General features: G+C 38.4%; 1 protein-coding gene and 1 long non-coding RNA gene across 3 annotated transcripts; both read right to left on the bottom strand.

Annotated features, from left to right (window-relative positions):
- Positions 1–531: 531 nt before the first annotated feature.
- Positions 532–2,850, bottom strand: LOC116251594 (low-temperature-induced cysteine proteinase-like). Its single transcript, XM_031625953.1, has 6 exons — positions 2,731–2,850; positions 2,136–2,623; positions 1,778–2,013; positions 1,525–1,665; positions 1,022–1,429; positions 532–905 (listed from the first exon to the last, which is right to left on the bottom strand). Exons 2-6 carry the CDS (start codon positions 2,599–2,601, stop codon positions 798–800), a joined length of 1,359 nt encoding a protein of 452 aa, XP_031481813.1. The 5' UTR covers positions 2,602–2,623; positions 2,731–2,850; the 3' UTR covers positions 532–797.
- An 11,724-nt stretch (positions 2,851–14,574) lies between these two features.
- On the bottom strand, positions 14,575–17,153 carry LOC116251598 (uncharacterized). 2 transcript variants are annotated; one of them, XR_004171712.2, is made up of 4 exons: positions 16,834–17,153; positions 15,608–15,720; positions 15,365–15,480; positions 14,575–15,266 (listed from the first exon to the last, which is right to left on the bottom strand). It is a non-coding gene; the product is annotated as an uncharacterized LOC116251598 (long non-coding RNA). The 2 variants fall into 2 exon arrangements; XR_004171713.2 differs by lacking the exon at positions 15,365–15,480 and having other exon boundaries at positions 16,834–17,126.
- Between the last annotated feature and the right edge of the window lie 2,690 nt (positions 17,154–19,843).

A 19,843-nucleotide genomic window follows, 5' to 3' on the forward strand; every position in this document is an offset into this window, starting at 1 on the left:
AGAAAAATAATGAAACCCCGAGCTGGTTGTTTTCGTACTATTAATTTAGCGATCGCTGATGTTAATTAATACTCTACCTGTGCAGCACATCTTGAGCAATATGATGGTAAACTTTGACAAAAATTATCCAAATAGAGCGTGATGCAGGCACAAAGCGGGAGCGAACTCCAGCTTCTGATGATCATGCACCAACAGATCAATCAGTGACAAAATAGTCGACATCGACAGGACGACGAGAATCTTCATGTCCGTCCACTTTTATGTTTAATTGGACTTACTTTTGTTTATTTTTGAACTTAAGAAACAAAAATAGACCAATTCCTCACTATTAGATCCGACTGCTAATACGGTTTGATGCTTAACCATTTGCGAAAAGAAGTTGCTTCTAATACTAACACTAAATGTATTATGATGAGGTATGGAATTAAACCGACATCTCCAAGCCACCCAAGCAAATAAAAGCGATGGCAATGAATTTTTCTCGATGTGTATGAAACAACGTTTCAGTCATCCAAATAGTAAAAAAGCTGTGTACAGAGGGAAAGAAAAATACGTAGGATTAATTTAGGCAAACAAAACAAGCCATCATATTTGCACGAACGTTTCCAATGCAGGATTGCAAAACAACAAACAATCGGACATTCCCACACTCCCAAACAAAGGACAAGACAAAGCAAACACATCCTTTCCCTGACAAGGAAAGGTTTTATTTTCGTATTACTTTATTGATGAACAGTACGCCGTGAGCCTCCGACAGGGAAAGCTTGGGGCGACGGCAGCAACAATCGACGGCGTTGTCATGCACTGGCGATGCTGCTGCTTCCATGTTGAGCAACATCACATGCCTCCAATGGCTTGGCGGGTGTGCGTTCATGTGCTTTCACTCCAAAGGGAATGTTGTTGTTCTAAATGAAGCAAATAAATTAGAAAAAACACATCATTCAAGAATGAGGATGACAAAATGGTAACGCCAGTTAAAGGAATATAAGGACAATTAGAAATGGTATCTTTGATTTGTCACCTTGTAACAGGCGTGCTGAGCAACATTGCAGACAGGATAGTCGTGAGGGCAGCAGGTGCGATGATCCTCACAGCATGTAGCGGATTCTAATGGGCAGCAACCCCATTGAGTGCACTTGCCCTCTGCTTCAACCATGCAACAACAAGTGGAGCTCGGGGGGCATCTACTGTAGTCATCGCAGATCGTTGGCATAGGCTCTTTAGTCGGGTAACAAGGGTAGGTTGCAATACCGCACATCCCTGCAGTAGTTCCAGGAACATTCCTTTGCATTCTAATGTATCCCCCCTCACCCCAACATTTGCCCCATGAGTTTCTTACAATCCAGTAGTCTAGACCGTTCTCGCTTCCATACCCAACAATTACAACTGCATGGTCAGTATTGGTTCCACATGATCCCGTGAAAACACCCTACCAAAAAATTAGAAGAAAAAGCAATCAATATAATGCCTTCATAAGATTAAATTCACGAACTTTTTTTTTAAATAGAATATTAAGGAACTCACATATTTATAGTTTTGGAAATCCCTGCCAGATCCTTCGATGTAAACACTCACAGGCTGGTGAGCGACGGCTTTTTTCAGTGCTTCTTCATTATATAAAGGTGCATACTCATAACCATCAATTGTAACGACCCGAGTATTTTTCTATGTCAAAATAATGTGTCATTCTTTTAAAAATCAAAGTAGGGTATAGAAGAAGAAGAAGAAGAAGAAGAAGAAGAAGGGAAACAAAAATATGACAAACGTAAATTTTTACCTTTGCAACGTCGCAAACCCCATTTACACCTTTGTAACAGTAATCATTATCGGTGTCTATACCTCCATTGTTGATGATGAATTCAAAGGCATAATCCGTGTAGCCGCCATTACATCCCTGACTATAAGTGGTATCACAATCCACCAATTCTTGCTCTGACAATGTGATAAGCTCATCGGTCACGATCTTATTTACGCCTTCTACAGCTGCAATTGCCGAAAATGCCCAACAACTCCCTAAAATACCACACGTGAGGAGCAATGAAGATCAAATTCTTTTTTAACCATTGTACCATATTCCATCTTGTTCATCAGCAAAAGTAAAAACAACAGGAAAGAAAGAAAAGGCAGAGACTTGCCACATTGGCCTTGGTCCTTCACTTCTGCAACCACACCGAGGTCTCTCCAATCTATCCATTCAGGAAGCTCTTCTCCCTCCTGGACCTCATAACGTTGGCTTGGTGAAGGTGACCGCAGTTTATTCTCCTCCACTTTGGGGTGTAAGTAAATCGAGCGATACTCATCATTAGTGAGATCAGAGAACTGGTTAAGCCCTAACTCGTAAGAATGGTCTCCCACATTATGCCGATCGATATACAGGAGGTTGTCCTTGAATATCTTAAACCTCTTCTCTTTCTCTGTAACATCACTGTAAGACTTGCCGTGGATTGCCATCCAATCCTCGAACATTTGTGTCACCTCTAGATCAGTGCGACCATTGGGATTCTCTTCATTGTAGCTCATTATGGACATGTCAAGGGCAGCAATGCAGGCACTAGCTGAAACCAGGCATACCAGCAGCAGAACCATTGCTCTCGACGCCATGGTAACACCCCACCAAGGAAAACTAAGAAAATATACTTAGCAATGCATAAGACCGTAAACTGAAAGATTGACACTACAAAAAGCACTACAAAAAGAACTACTTTACGGAAGATTCAAAAAGAGACCCACCTAAAACTCGCCCTGCTCGCGGTCACCACATAGACACTGTTTGAGAAGGAACTCGAGAGAGAAGGAGAACTGGAAATGTTGTGAGTGTCGATAGGCGATTGTGAAGGGAGAACATATGGCCGTCTCTCTTTATAGGTTATCGTCCAACCAGCCATATATATATATATATATATATATATATATGTATATATATATATATATATATATATATAGAGAGAGAGAGAGAGAGAGAGAGAGGGCTGAGTTGCCAACCTTGTTCATAAACTACAAAACTGTTGTTCATAAAAATATTTTTTCTAAAGCTAGATTGTCAAACTAGGTTCTTCTGGCTTTTGAAATTTAAGGATCTCACGGATCTTAAATTAGCCCAAGGGTAACCAAACGCTACCATAATATAAACAAACACTCGATTTTATCAATATGTGAAAATGGAGACTTCATATTTTCATTTTTTTGGGGAAGTGCCTTATATTTGAGGTTGAATGGAACAAGAGTCTGGCTTAAAATCATGGATCTATACTTCTAATGATTCTCATATCACCTCGGATCTCATATCCAAAGCTATCAAATGCCCCTTAAAGGTTCCAATGATGAAAGATATTGATATACACTCTACCCAGTCCATAAAAAGCAGTCAATGTACTCTGAGTCTCTTGCCCAGTATTTGTCAATGGAGTGTGAATTAGGAGAAAAGATTGTTGTGTTGCGCTATACAAGCAAAACGTCAATATCACTTAATTAACAATACAAAAACAAGTGGTCAGATGTTTCATTATTTTTCTTCAGGCCTTTGAAACTAAGGGGGCATGGGTGTTTGGATCATCATCTTTCAACCCCATTGTATTAAACTAGATTTTATGAAAACCAAGTTTTCTAATGAGTTTTAGAAGTTTTTTTTTTTGGGTGACACATGATTTTGAATAACCTACTATTTTTTTTACAAAATCAGGTTTTGTCAAAACTGAGTTTGATTTGATGGCACCCGAATAATCCAAAAAACCTGATTGATTTTGAAGTGTCATCCAAACACCCCCTAAATATTATTAATTGTTGAATTCCACATATAATTAAATAGTCAACAGGCAAGAAGGATTCCCTCGATCTCAAATTAATTTGTTAGGTTTGATTCCATTCAAACCATTTCTTTTTTAATGAAAGCACAATGACATGACAAGGGCAGTCAATGTGACTTAAATACATTTGGCCTGACCATCATAAAAGTCGACGATAACCACATTTTCCTACAAATTTTTCTGGGAACCCCGTAGACGCCACATCTTGGTTGGCTGATCGTGAATCTCTCGTGTCTAACGGAAAATGTGAATTTAAAACAGTGGCGTACTCGATTCATACAAGTGTAAAATATGATGCAATCACTTAGTTGGTTAATTGGTGAATCTCCAATCTGTCACATTGATCGATGTTGACCAATGAACAAATGAAAAAGAAGGACTAAAAAATATTGAAATGCCTACGCTGGTCAAATAATATTTCTAATACAGCTTTAAGTCTAACTACATTCCCACAACTTTGTTAGGGATACTACTCTTTTCTGCATTATATCTATCAAAGAGTTGAGCCATGATTTTTTTTAGAGCGGGCTGAACATTCCAACTTCTGGATCTGGGTAAGGCCAAACTGAATTCGAATCCAAACAATACATGGCGCAACTAAAATTTTTTAATTTTTTCAACCTTTTTTTTTTCAATTGGCTGGGGTGGGGCCATGGCCTAAGTGGCCCTTCCTCTCCCTCCGCCCCTGATATCGATCAGGGAGCAATAATGTCGAAAGACTAGAAACAAACAGTGGGCTAAGGCCGGACGACGGCCTTCGTAAACTCTCGCTCACCAAAAAAAAAATGAAAGCATCTAACGACATTGAAAATAGGCAAATTCAGGAATCCGTATCCCCATTGGATTACAACCCTCCCACCAATGCACGAAGGTGAAAAACAGTCTTCGTCCTTAAAATTATTTGAATACTTCTTTTACATTTTGAAAATATCGCATGATTTGAGTGACAGAACTAATAACTTAACCAAGCATCAAGTACTCCCACATGTATAAATACACGTTGAGTTCATTAGACCCTACAATAATTGGTGATTGGTGAGACTCTCATATACATTACTGGCATTAATGGAGAAGAAGCCAAGTATATTACTTTGGCCAACTTTGGCCAAGTAATATAAATTCATACTATCGCTCTCCATGTTGTGTGTGTGATGAAATAAGAATATATAATTAGATATAATAATAATTGGATGGCCGAGAAACCCTCAGCTACCCTGCGCATCTCAGCTACCCTGCGCATCATCCAATCACATGGCATAAGGTAGCATCTGAGCTTCCTCATATGGGAGATCTGACGAGTGACGCCTTTGAATTTTTTTTAATACAAAGACATTACACACACACTTCCTCAGATCCGGCTGGCCGGAGCCAGCTTTTTAGGGCCTGGGCCCGATGTCCAGGCCCTAAAGCTCGAGAATATGGTACTCCGTTCTCGTCTCCCATCATTCATTTGGAGAAAGAAGTACTGTCACATATTTTAGAGGAAGAAGAACAACAATGAGAAGGAAGGAAGGAAAGACGCAAACCTTGTGGTTTTTTATGGGTGAAAGATTTCTATCCCTGGCTTCTGTTCTTGCTTTTTCTCCAAGAGTGACTTTGCTGTTGTCCGACCGTCCTGTTCAGTCAATACGCGTCATTTAGAGATCAAGACAGACATGCAAGGATTAGGACAGGAGAAGGGACAAATCGAACAACGCATTCAAACTAAAAGGATTATATATCTACAAATATTTTCAGATTTTGAAGATGCCAATTAAACTATATATGTGGGCCATTGACGAAGACATGAGCTCTTTTGAGTTGCTTTCCCGAACAAGTGCACGCATGGGTGGCTGCCAACCACGCTCGGTTATGACCTTTGTGTGCTGCAAAGAAGAAGAAAAGAAGGTGAACAAATGAACAAAGGAGGGATATTTTCTAGAACCGGTGGATGGCTCTTTGGCTTCATTCCGCAGAATTCCATCAAATGAAATTCAACAAGGAAAGCTGAACTAAATCTGACCCATTTAATACCTAGTTATTGTCTCTTTCTTGTAGTTGCAATGAGGAGTTATAATTTTGCTTTCTTTTCACCTAAATGTAAAATAACTTGAAAATTTTTTCCTACATGCATCGTGGAGTCCATTGATCAACTACCCACTGTTTCTATGAACAACAGTTTTGTAGTTTACGAACAAGGTTGGTAACTCAGCTTTCTCAGTCTTTCTCTCTCTAGTTGGATGCAGGGGTGGAACCCAGGGGGCTTGCATGGGTCCTAACCCCACCTCAAAAGTTTTTTTTGTCATATTTTTGTTTCTCTTCTTCTTTCTTCTTTCTTCTTCTTCTTCTTCTTCTTCTTCTTCTTCTATATCCTTCTTTGACTTTTAAGAGAATGACAAATTATTTTGACGTAGAAAAATACTCGGAGACCGGCTTGAGCACAGCCAGCCCTAACCAAGCTTCGAGTTCCAGAGAAACTAGAATCCGACCTGATTGTAGGGAAGGGTCTGTAGCCCTTTCGAATTCATTCATATTTGTTTTCCAAAATTCAAGTTTGGAAACCCAAGTTAGGAATCGAATCCAGTAAATTGTGGACATCCAAAGCTGGATCCACCAAAAAGCAACCTCCACAAATTTACACAAAGGCACAATCCGAAGCTCGAGTGGCCGGAAGTTCAAATCTAAACCTCCGGGAAACTATTGTCCGTCCTCCATTATTGGTGGTTATCTTGTTGTTGGGACTAAAATATATACGTTCGGGGTTCTCGTGTATAGTGTATATATATATATGTGTGTGTGTGCATGCGCGTGTGATTTCTTTATTGCAAGGCGCCACACAAACCAGATATTAATGAGGATGAAGTCATGGCAGATTGGGTTTTAATTAAGTTGGGAGGGAGCATTAGCTTCCTTAAACACGCGGAGAACTAGTTGCATATGCGGACGCCCACCTGGTAAGAGAAGAGGATAAACATGTGGCTTTCTAGGATCAATCCTTTTTTACGCATCGAATCCGAAAGATTGCTGGACAGGCATACTTAGGTTTCCAAAAACTGGTCTGCCTTAATTAATAACTGTTCAATGAGTTTGAAGCGGTCTTATTCAAAAGAGAAATACCTGCAAAGTTAACAAAAACAAACGATTTATTTGATTTGTTATCAATATGATAGATAATTAATAAATAAGATTATCTCTTTTTTCCAACTTGAAAGCGAGTCAGCACTACCCAATATGATAAAGATAACACAAGTTCATATTTAATATAACATCTTCAACACCAGCGAAAATTTTCGAACGGAACTGAAAGCAGGGTCTTGCAAATAGTTTGTCAGTTCTAAATTCCTTTTGCTTCATGAGTAAAAGTTGGCAACATGTTACATAATAATAATAATAATAATAGAAACCATGTCCAGGCAATCAAACTCTAAACAAGTTCTCAAATATTAATTACATTTGGCTCGAACATCATAAACATCGGGCGGTTCCAGCTATAGGATACCATCTCATTTAACAAAATCCTTTTACTCCGCTTTAAATGTTTATTCGTTATTTAAGTGTTTTATGTAAACATTTAATTTAATTTAATATATTTTTAAAATTTTTGCTGTAAACATCCATGTGGGTTCCAAGCTCTTGCGCTATTTTTTTTCATTACTAATTTTCCTTAACGTAATGGATGCCACATCCTAGTTGGCTAATTAATTGTGAATATGCAGTGGGTGTCACACATGTTGAATGACAGGCAACTAAGTGAAAATGAGAACCATTTAAAAAAAAAAAAGTGGCGTACTCAATCATACCACATTCAACATACAATAATGTTTAGATTATGGCAATGCATATGATTTTCCTTTCACGAACGAAATAGTCCTCATCTTTTCAGTTTGAATATTTTGTTCAAAATATTTCCATTTATTAATAATCAAACTGCACATATCGAGTACTTTATGATCATTTTGTGTGGATGAGCTCTGCGGTCACTAAGCCCCTACGATACGTGTTGAGACTCACCTATACATATTACTGCTGCAATTACTGGAGAAGAAGCTAAATGTAAGTAATGGGTCCAGTAAATTTAAATTTCCATTCTCTCCCCACAAGTCATGCATGGGTGATGCAGTAAAAGGCTGTGTCACATGAACGCGTATGGTTGAATTGAATATTGATTGGATATCCATAATTAATATTTTTGATTTGATTGCCCATCTATTCAGTTAGATCTGATAAACAAACTCAGATCCAAAATCTAATCAAATCTGAAAATAGTATGCAATTTCATAACTAAATTCCTTGAAGCATGTGTTGGAAGTGAAATCCAATGAAAATTGCACATGTTCATTAATGTTTATCCCATGAGGTTGGACTTGGGGTTGGTGCAATAGGTAGTGTAAAGGTTGGTAGATGGTTAATATCTGTTTTGAATTATAGAAGTGTTGAGTTTTAGAGGTACCAACTTTTTGCACTGTAAAAAAGAAAACATCAATATACAAGTTAACGAATAATGAGACGTCACCCGTAAGACACCGGATGCAGATCTCAACGGATAAAGGAATGATGAGGTATCAGCTCTCTTGTTGGGTAGTAAGCTGAAATACTTTTACATCTCACCAAACATTGCATATAAATGTAAGACTTTGCACTAGTGAGATCAATAAAAATCCAACTTTAGTTTTGTAACAGAAGGACTCCATTAAACTGAATTCAAATTCAAATTTGGATCTATTTACACCAGGACTCCACTAAATCTGAATCCTTATCACATCCACATATATTGTCTCCTAATTACAGCCGGAGATTATATCCTCTAATTCCTTTCAGCTCAGCTGCACACTCTTTTAACCGATTAGGACGGGTCTCCTCTCACCAGTAAACAAAGCTGGTTATGTGTCCACCTGTGTGTTTGCACATGGGTAAGGAATGATTAAAATGTCTTAATTAAAGTTAAAAGGGAAGATTTTTGAAAAGATACAGTGAAAAATATTAAACAAAACTAAAAGGTACATAGGTTTTAAGAAAATGTCTAAAATACCACAGAGGTGTGCATGTACCTCAATTTCAATTAATGGACGAAATTTCTGGTTAGTACAAATATTGTGGAGCTGGTTACGTGCACATGGGGTGTGCACGAAAAATCGGTGCACATGGTTGGAAACGACCAAATACCCTCATTAAAATTATAAGAAGAAATTTTTAAAAAGGGCAAAAAAGGATTGCAATATAGTGAAAATGTCTACTCTTTTATTAAAAATTTCAAAAAATGGCCCCACCCCACTTTGGTGTATGTTCGGTGGGTTTACACCTCCTGCTCTGCCTGTAAAGGGAGGAGGCCGAGAGCTCTCCCATGGTAAGCCTATCGACATTGGCAACGTATTCAGTTCTCCATCTCTCTCTAACCCTCAAACAACTCTTGGTCAAGTTTTAGATTTGAGGTGGTGACAAGCAGAGGGAGTTGTAAGCCGGTTTTCTTCTTATTCTTTCATACAGTAGTTTTTCTTCTTTTTGTAGGGCCGTATTTTATTTTATGATCTTATTTGTCCCGGGATATTTTTCTGGATTTTCCTTATAGGATATTGAAATAATTTTAGCCATGGAATGGCTTTGCTGCTGGTTTGCCTGCTCTGAATCTCTTGCCCAGTGTTTGTCAATGGAGTGTGAATTAGGAAAAAAAGATTGTCGTGCTATGCTATATAAGTAAAACGTTAATATCGCTTAATTGACAATACAGAAACAAGAGGTCAATTATTTTTCTATAGTCCTTAGAAACTGAGGGGGCGTGGGTGTTTGGATCATCATTTTCCAATACAATTGTATTAAAACTAGATTTTATGAAAACCAAGTTTTTTAATGAGTTTTTTTTTTTTTTGGGGGGGGGGGGGGGGGAGATGACACATGTTTTTGAATAACCTAAAGGGAAGAAAATTTTTTACTTTATTTTTACAAAATCAGGTTTTGTCAAAACTGAGTTTGATTTGATGGCACCCAAATAATCCAAAAACCTGATTGGTTTTGAAGTTTCATCCAAACACACCTTAAATATTATTAATTGTTGAATTCCAAGTATAGTTAAATAGTCAACAGGCAAGAAGGATTCCCTCTATCTCCAATTAATTTGTTAGGTTTCGATTCCATTCAAACCAACCCTTCCAAGAAATTCGCCACACATGCTCAATTGAACAAAAGCAACCTGTTTTCTTTTTTAAAGGAAGTGCAATGGCAACGGCAGTCAATCCCTAAATAAGTTGTTAATTGCATGTGGCTTCTTAATTACATTTGGCCTGACCTTCATAAAAGTCGACGATGACCACATTTTCTCACAAATTTTTTTGTGAACTTTGTGGACGCCACATCTTGGTTGGCCGATCATGAATCCCTTGCAACTAACAGAAAAATGTGAATTTAAAACAGTGGCGTACTCAGTTTGTACAAATGTAAAATATGACGCCATCTCTTAGTTGGTTAATTGGTGAATCTCCAATCTGTCATATCGATACAAATGAAGAAGAAAAACAAAAAATATTGGAATGCCTATGCTGATCAAATAATATTTCTAGTGCAGCTTTAAGTCTAACTGCATTGCCACAGCTTTCTTTAGTATACTACTATTCTGCATAATATCAGCCACGAAGCAATAATGTCGAATGACAAGAAACAAGGGTTGGCTATGGCCGAATGGCGGACTGCATAAAATCTAGCTTACCCATACAAGTAGATATACTTTTGGCCAATTAATTTAAAATCATATTATCACTCTCCATGTTCTGTACGTGATGAAATAAGAATATATAATTGGATCTAATAATAATTAGAGGGCACAGCAACCCTCAGCTACCCTGCGTGTCATCCAATCACACGGCATAAGGTGGCTTCTCCCTTTTTCTTCATATGGGGGATATTACGACTTCCATTTTTTTTTAAATATAAAGACATTATACACACACTTCCTCGGATCGGGCTGACCGGAGCCAGTTTTTGAGGGCCCAGGCCCTAAAGCTCGAGCATATGGTACTCCGTTCTCGTCTCCCATCAATCATTTGGATAAAGAAGTACCGTCACATATTTTAGAGGAAGAAGAACAGCCATGAGAATGAATGAGAAGGAAGGAAGGAAAGACGCAAACCTTGAGGGTTTTTTATTGGTGAAATATTTCGTTCTTGCTTTTACTCCAAGAGTGACTTTGCTGTTGTCCGACCGTCCTGTTCAGTCAATATGTGCAACTTAGAGAACAAGACAGTCATGCAAGGATTAATACAGGAGAAGGGACAAATAGAACGATGCATTCAAACTAAAAAGATTATATATCTACAAACATTTTCAAATTTTGAAAATGCCAATTAAACTATATGTGCGGGCCATTGACGAAGACATGAGTTCTTTTGAATTTCTTTCCCGAACAAGTGCATGCATGGGTGGCTGCCAACCACGCTCGATTATGAGCTTTGTGTGCTGCAAAGAATAAAAGGAGGTGAACAAATGAACAAAGGAGGGATATTTTCTAGAACAGGTGGATGGCTCTTTGGCTTCATTCCGCAGAGTTCCATTAAATGAAATTCAACCAGGAAAGATGGCCTAAATCTGACCCATTTAATACATAGTTATTGCCTCTTTCTTGTAGTTGCAATGCGGAGTTATAATTTTGCTTTCTTTTCCTACATGCATCGTGGAGTCCATCGATCAACTACCCACTGTTTTTATGAAGAACAGCTTTGTAGTTTATGAACATGGTTGCTAACTCAGCTTTCTCTCTCTTTTTCTCTCTCTAGGTGGTTGCAGGGGCGGAGCACGGGGAGGGCCCATGGGCCTGACCCCACCTCAAAAGTTTTTCTTCGTTTTATTTTTGTTTCTCTTCTTCTTCTTCTTCCATATCCTTTTTTTTTTTTTTTTACTTTTAAGAGAATGACAAATCATTTTTGACGTACAAAAATACTTGGGTCGTTACAATTGATTGATTATGATTATGCACCTTTATATAATGAAGAAGCACCCAGAAATGCAATCGCTCACCAACCAACCTGTGAGTGTGTTTACATCCAAGGATCATGCAGGGATTTTCAGAACTATAAATCTGTGAGTTCATTAATATTCTATTTTTTAAAAAAAATTGTGAATTTAGTCATATAAAGGCATTATATTGATTACTTTTTCTTCTATTTTTATTTTTTTTGGTATGTGTTTTCACTTGATCATCTGCATCCAAGATTGATCATGCGATTGTAACTGTCCGATATGGAAGCGACAATGGTGGGGTGAGGGGGATTACATTAAAATTAGGGCTGGGCCCCAGGCCGGGCTGCCAGCGGGGGCCCAGGACCCAGCCCGGTTTGTTCTCGGTCTCGGCCCGGCCCGATTCGGCTCGTTAAAGATTAATTTTTTTAAATTTTTTATTTTAATAAATATATATTTATTACTAACAAATATATTTTATATTTGAAAAATATTTTATTATAACCGGGCCAGGTCCGGTCGGGCTTGGGCCCGGGTTTCAGATATCTATGGTGTTGCAACCTACCCTTAAACCTGGGCATCGGGTTGGCCTGATGCTTAAAACCCAAGCCCGACTGGGTTACAATAAAAAAATGTTTTTGTAAATACAAAATAATTTTTTGAATATAAAATATATTTTTAATAATAAAATATATATTTTTAATAAAACAAAAATCATTTTTATTCTTTATCATGTCAAATCTGACCGGTTGGGCCAGCCAGGACCGTTTGGTACCCAACCCAATGCCCAGGTCTACCTAACACTCCACGTGTTGTTGCATGGTTGAAGGAGAGGGCATGTGCATTCAATGGGGTTGCTGCCCATTAAAATCGGCTATATGCTGTGAGGATCATCGCACCTGCTGCCCTCATGACTATCCTATCTACAATGTTGCTCAGCACACAAGGTAACAAACCAAAGATATCATTTCTAACCCTCCTTATTTACAATTTTCAGTTTGAATATTTTGTTCAAAATATTTCCATTATTTTGAACACCAACACTAACAATCAAACTGCACATATCTAATACTTTCTGATCATTTTGTGTATAGCCCCTACGATACGTGTTGAGACTCACTGAAGCTAAATATAAATATAAATTTCCATTCTCTCTCCCCATAATTCATGCATGGGTGATGCAGTAAAGGGCTGTGTCACATGAACGCGTATGCTTGAATCGAATATTGATTGGATATCCATAATTCATAAGGTGTGGAGTTGGCGTTATTTGATATTTTTGATTTGATTGCATATCTATTCAGTTGGATCTGATAAACAAACTCAGATCCAAAATCTAATCAAATCTGAAAATAGTATGCAATTTTGACCAAAATATACACCAATCAAAATAGTACTCAATCTGAAAATAGTATTCTCATGTCTCTCTAGCCCTCAAACAACTCTTGGTCAAGTTTTAAGTTTCAAGTGGTGACAAGCAGAGGGAGTTGTAGGCGGGTTGCCTTCTTATTCTTTTTCTTATTCTTTCATACAATAGTTCTTCTTCTTTTTGTAGGGCTATATTTTATTTTGTGATCTTATATGCTCCTGGATATTTTTCTAAATTTTCCTTGTAGGTTGTTGAGATCATTTCAGCCATGGCATCCAGTGCAATGACTTTGCTGCTGGTAAATAGTCACGATGAGCAAAACTTCGGTGGTCAGAGGAGTGATCAAGAGGTGAAAAAGCTATCCAAGAAGTGGATAGCAATGCACGACAAATTCTACAATGGTTTGATAGAGAGGGAGCAGAGATTTGGAATATTCAAAGACAACGTGTTGTACATCGACCAACATAATGCTGGAAGCCACTCCTACAAGCTGGGGCTCATCCGGTTCTTTGATCTCACTAACGAAGAATATCGCTCGACTTACTTACGCATCAGAATGGATGAGAACAGAGAGCCGGTGCCTTCACCAAGCCGACGCTACGAAGTCCAAGAGGGAGAACAACTTCATAGCTAGATAGACTAAAGGGCTCTTAGTGCAGTTGTGTAGATTGTGATACCACCTACAGCCGGACTGCAATGGCGGGTACAAAGCTTATGTTTTCCAACTCATTATCGACCATGGATGTATAAACAAAATTATCCTTACATGGTAATTGATGGCATCTACAATATTTGATAGGTAACAATTCCTTCTTCTTCAATCATGACTTAAGAGATGACAACTTATTTCAATATTAAAAAAAAAAAATCGGGACGTTCAAATTGAGGGTTACTAATATGCACCACGATAGGATGAAAAAATGATGAAAATGACAATTGCCCACATGACTTTAAGTGTTTCGACTGAAGGATGATCAGGGCAGGATTTCTAACTCTATCAATCTATCAATCAATGAGTTCCTTTTAACATTACACTTCTTTTTGGGACATTTTTTGAGGCCCCGATTGATGGCCTGGATTTTTTTGAGGGAAGGTTTTTTCAAGGGAAAAAATCCACGGTAAACCGTCTACTTAGGCAAATTTTCCTTTTTCCTAATATAGGCCATGCTTGATGGCCTTGAATTTTTTTTCAGGATAAAAAATTCATTGTTTGATAGAAAATTTTTTCATGGAAAATTAATATGACCGTTAAACTTCACCAACCCTCATCAATATCCAACGAGAACTCATCAATATCCAACAAGAACTAATTGATGTAAGATGGAAAACCATGCTGTAATCAAGACTCAGAATAACAAATTGCAGAAGTAATGCTACAGAAAGGCACGAATTGCTTTCCTTTTATTAGCTTAATCAAGCACAATTACTTCCCAATCTTGAGTAACCAAATCCGCTTTCAATACTCAAAGCTGCACGAATCAGTGGAAACAAGGGAAGAAAAGCAGGAAGTTTTCATGTCATTAAGGTCACCAACACCTCAATTTTCACGGTGACCATGGCGATAAACTGCCATGCGCACTCCAACAGAACACCGATGAGAGATACACGGCAGCTGTTCTACCATTTGACACAAGATCCCACAACTGTCCCACCATTGACAGAAGATCCTTGACACTATTATTGACATACTAAAACAAGAAAAGCCACCGCTCCTGTCATCACACAAGAGGCAACAGCCACTTAGCCTCTTAAAGGATTCACTTAGTGTGGTCATGACTCATGATGATGAGAATGTCGTGCCCCAGAGTAAGTAGAAATCGCTGAACCGGCTGTGCATTCAGCGAGTGTTTTGTGATGTTCAAGCTTTTCTTCACGGCTTGCAACACAATCCAGAAGAAGAAAACCCACCCTACAAAGAGTTCGGAAGAAGAGAGTGAAAATAACATCAGCAAAAAGGAAGATAGTGAAAATAACATCAGGAAAAAGGACCTATAAAGAAAGCAGATGATACAAAAAAATCAAAGTGCGTTCCTTTCAAATAAAGTTCCTGTCTGCGGCAAGTGTAAGAACAGCAACTTCAAATTAAAGGAAAAAGCAGAACACCCCCAAATGGTGCGATATTGCCAGTGCAGTATAGCTCTCACAGATGCAGCACCTCCAACATCTAGCCCTCCCTGCAAAATCAGATGATTAACAAATCTGCTCATAAATGTAGGAGAAATAATACAGAAAAATTTAGTGATACGTGGAACGCAGGCAGGAGAGGAATAACTATAATCACTCTCGAACATTTCCATTGTTTGCACGCGAAATCCGTTGATATAATGCCTCCAAAACACAGTTTCAAATGATATCATCTACTGAAAGGCCCAATATGTAAAACTGGTTCTGAAAAAAAATATATAGATAGATTGATGATAAAAAATGATCGTACATAAAAGTACACAGACATCCACAAGTGAAAAGTTGCATATACTTCAACAATTTCATCTTTTTCAGCCGATTGAAGAGTTACCTCTATGTACATGAAGTGTTCAGCTTTCTCTATAAGTGAACAATAAGCATTGTGAAAAGGTAACTATCAATCTCAACAAGCTTATTCTGATTGTAGCAATCCACAACCCAATCCTGATAAAAGAAATCAAACAAAACAATTGCATTAGCATGCTAAAAGAAGCATTGCTTTCATGAAAATATCGACAGAATTTCTTCAATTATTGACCAGGTATATTATGCAATTTTTGGCTGTATTGCATTGCCAAGGAACGCAACTATGAAAAGTAAAAGCCAGCATCAAAGGATTTGAAGTGCACTATTGTAAGTTGAGCTCCAGGAACAGACAGCTAAGTGATGTTTGCATGCCCATGGAAAACAAAACTACACAAGCTGCCAGATTGTCAGTTGATGAACCACATAGTTATTAGGTGACGTTATATACCAAACACTGAGCCATATCATCACAATCATCAGTAAACTACAGGTACTCGACCCTCAACTGCCCAATGCACGATTGGGATGCAAAGGCAATACTTAACACGGCTACACTAGCTCCTATTGAACAGGTAGACCAGAAGAACAGAGTAAATTCCCAATCTTGTATATGCCCAAGCCATTATTGGTCAGATTTCAACAAGATAAAAGCAAGATTCTAGCTCTAAAAATTGAAATGACTCATCAGTAGTCCATATCTATAACCTAACAGAAAGGTATAGCTATAAAAATGAAATGACTCAACACTAGTTTTTTATTCGAAAGGGATTAATCATGTAAGACAATTAGAAGAAAACTATAAGATGGAAACCTTTGAGACAATTGTTCCACAATCATTTGCCACTTGTCTGAACTTTGGAGTATTTGGAAATGCACAAACAAGAAGTGTACACGTAGAATCCCAATCAGCCAATCAGGTCGGTATTCAGCACCCATTTCTGGATTAACAAATGCTAATACAAGCATCGACAGGCCCTTACGAGTTACGAGCCCAATGAACAACCACAAAACTCACATAATGAAAAACCAAACAAACAGTATGGGGAAAAAAACTTTTTTCTATAATACCAACCATCAATTGATCGTAATGTCGCAAAAAAAAAAAAAAAATCGCACGGTTGCTAATTCAACCCGATTCAAGTCCAATAATTACAAGCAATGAAGTAATCAAACTAAACGAAGGAGAGAGAGTCGACTGACAGGCGAGAGGGAGAGAGAGAGAGAGAGAGAGAGAGAGAGAGAGAGATTTACCTTCGCGTAGGCGATGATGGTGGGGGAGAGCGACGGCTGGAGGGTGAGCGGCGCCGGTGGTGGAGAGCACGGCGAGCGGTCGAAGAGGAATGCAGCTAGAGTCGAAGAAGAGAGCAAGCCCTAACGGGCAAAAAAAATGTCTTCCGTGACTTACTTATGCACCAGAATGGACAAGAACATCGAGCCAACGCCTTCACCAAGCCGACGCTACGAAGTACAAAAGGGAGAACGGCTTCCCAGCTGGATAGACTAGAGGGCCCTCGATGCATTTGTGCTAATAAAGGACCAAAGGCAATGTGGTAAATCTCTCTCTTTTCCTTTATTCTTGTTCTTTCATATTTTGTGATGAACGAGCTATAATAATGGATGGTACAATGGTTGAAATAGAATTTGAAGTTCTTTGCTCTTGGTGTTTAGCACTTTTAGGGCATTCTCAGCAATTGCAGCAGTCGAAAGCATAAACAAGATCGTGACAATTAAACTTATCTCATTTTAAGAGCAAGAACAGGTAGATTGCAATACCACCTACAACCAGAACTGTAATGGCGGCTGCAAGGATTATGCCCTCCCATTCATTATCGACAATGGAGGTATAAACACTGAACAAGATTACCCCTACACGGCTGTTCATTCAGAAATTTTTACATTTGTAATGTTACAGACGTCATCAATAGTCGTGTAACGGTAATTTTGTTCAGTGTCTATACCTCCATTATCAATAATGAATTGGAATGCATAATCCTTGTAACCACCATTGCAGCCCTGGATGTAGGTGGTGTCATGATCTACCAATTTTTGCTCCAACAACGAGATAAGTTCACCAGTTACGATCTTGTTTATGCTTTCAACTGTGCAAGTGCTTTTCTTAAAAGTGCCAAACACCAATAGCAATGAAGATCCAATTCTATTTCAACCATTGTACCAAACATTATTGCAGCTCGTTCATCAGAAAGTACGAAAAAATAAGAATGAAGGAAGAAGCAGAGATTTATCACATTGCCTTTGGTCCTTCACTGGCGCAACTGCACCGAGAGCTCTCCAATCTATCTAGCTAGGAAGTTGTTCTCCCTCCTGAACTTCGTAGCGTCAACTTGGTGAGGCACCAGCTCTCTGTTCTCGTCCATTCTAGTGTGTGCGTAAGTCGAGCGATACTCTTCGTTAGTGAGATCAGAGAACTGGTTGAGCCCCAACTTGTAGGAGTGGCTTCCAGCATTATGCTGGTCGATGTAGAGCAGGTTGTCTTTGAATATTCCAAATTTCTTCTCCCTCTCCCTCAAACCATTGTAAGATTTGTTGTGCGCTACTATCCACTTCTTGAATAACTTTTGCACCTCTTGGTCACTTCGACCACCGAAGTTCTACTCGTCGTGACTATTTATTGGCACGTCTAGAGCAGCGATGCCTACCACAACAAAAAGCAATCCTACCAGCAGCAGAGCCATTGCACTAGACGCCATGGCTAAAATGATCTCAACACCCTACAAGGAAAATCCAAAAAAATATCTGGGAACATATAAGATCATAAAATAAAATATAGCCCTACAAAAAGAAGAAGAACTACTATAGGATATAAGCTCTGACTGCAATTAGGAGACAATATATGTGGATGTGATAGAGATTCAGATTTAATCAAGTCCTATTGTAAATAGATCCAAATTTGAACTTGTATTCAGACTTTTGTTACAAAACTAAAGTTGGATCTTAATTGATCTAACTAGTGCAAAGTCTTACATTTATATGCAATGTTTGGTGAGAAGTAAAAGTATTTCATCTTACTAGCCATCTTACTACCCAACATGAGAGTTGATGCCCCACCCTTCCTCTATTTGTTGGGGTGTCAGATCTGCATTCGGTGTCTTGGGGTGACGTCCCATTATACCCTAACTTATATATTGATGTTTTCTCTATTATAGTGCAAAAATTTGCACTTCTAAAACTCAACACCTCTAAAATTCAAAACGGATATTATCCACCTACCAACCTTTACCCTACTAATTGCACCAACCCCAACCCCATGGGATAAGCATTAATGAACATGTGCAATTTTCATTGGATTTCACTTCGAACACATGCTTCAAGGAATTTAGTTATGAAAGTGCAAACTATTTTCAGATTTGATTAGATTTTGGATCTAAGTTTGTTTATCAGATCTAACCAAATAGATAGGCAATCAAATCAAAATATCAAATATCGCCAACTCCACACTTTATTAATTATGGATATTCAATCAATATTCAATTCAAGCATACACGTTCATGTGACACAGCCCTTTACTGCATCGCCCATGCATGAATTATGGGGAGAGAGAATGGAAAGTTATATTTACTGGACCCATTACATTTAGTTTCTTCTCCAGTAATAGCAGCAGTAATATGTATAGCCTATAGGTGAGTCTCATCACGTATCGTAGGCATGGGCGGAGCCAAGATTTTTTTAGGGGCAGGCTAAACAGTCCAACGAACTGTAATATATATATATATATATATAGAGAGAGAGAGAGAGAGACTCACACACATTAAATAGTATTTGCAAACCACAATGTAGTAAAAGTGAACATATGTCGTATATAATGGCCCACGTCAACAACGTGAAACACGACCTGTTCTACGGCACATTTCAATAATTGCTTGTGTCATTAGCACAAAGCGCGATCTGTCCTGAGCAGATAAGGTGCTCTATTTTTATTACAATGACATATGTGTGAGCATAAGGTGGGCATAGAGTGGATAGGCCCTGCAAATGGGTTCAGAGTATAGCTGGACATACAGCTTTTGTAGAACAGCGAAAAGTTGTTTACTCCCCTCGCTGCCTTGCTTTTCAAATTACAACCAGTGGATAGACCCTACAAATATGGGTTCAGAGTATATTACATAATTACTCACACTATACATGCTTGGCTGCATATTTCTATCGGGCTTGTCAAGAAGTTTATCTAATAGAGATAAAGACTTAGTAGTAATCTACATGGTGCTCATAAAAGGAAGATGCCAAATCATCTAACAGCAATAAG

Source organism: Nymphaea colorata, chromosome 3 (assembly GCF_008831285.2).
Source record: "Nymphaea colorata isolate Beijing-Zhang1983 chromosome 3, ASM883128v2, whole genome shotgun sequence".
Classification (NCBI taxonomy): domain Eukaryota; kingdom Viridiplantae; phylum Streptophyta; class Magnoliopsida; order Nymphaeales; family Nymphaeaceae; genus Nymphaea; species Nymphaea colorata.

Excerpts from the sequence above, each read along its gene's own strand:
- LOC116251594 (XM_031625953.1), bottom strand. The coding sequence starts at position 2,601 with ATGGCGTCGAGAGCAATGGTTCTGCTGCTGGTATGCCTGGTTTCAGCT. Across the intron at positions 1,666-1,777 it reads GGGTTTGCGACGTTGCAAAG|AAAAATACTCGGGTCGTTAC; the intron begins GTAAAAATTTAC and ends ATTTTGACATAG. Across the intron at positions 1,430-1,524 it reads ATTTCCAAAACTATAAATAT|GGTGTTTTCACGGGATCATG; the intron begins GTGAGTTCCTTA and ends ATTTTTTGGTAG.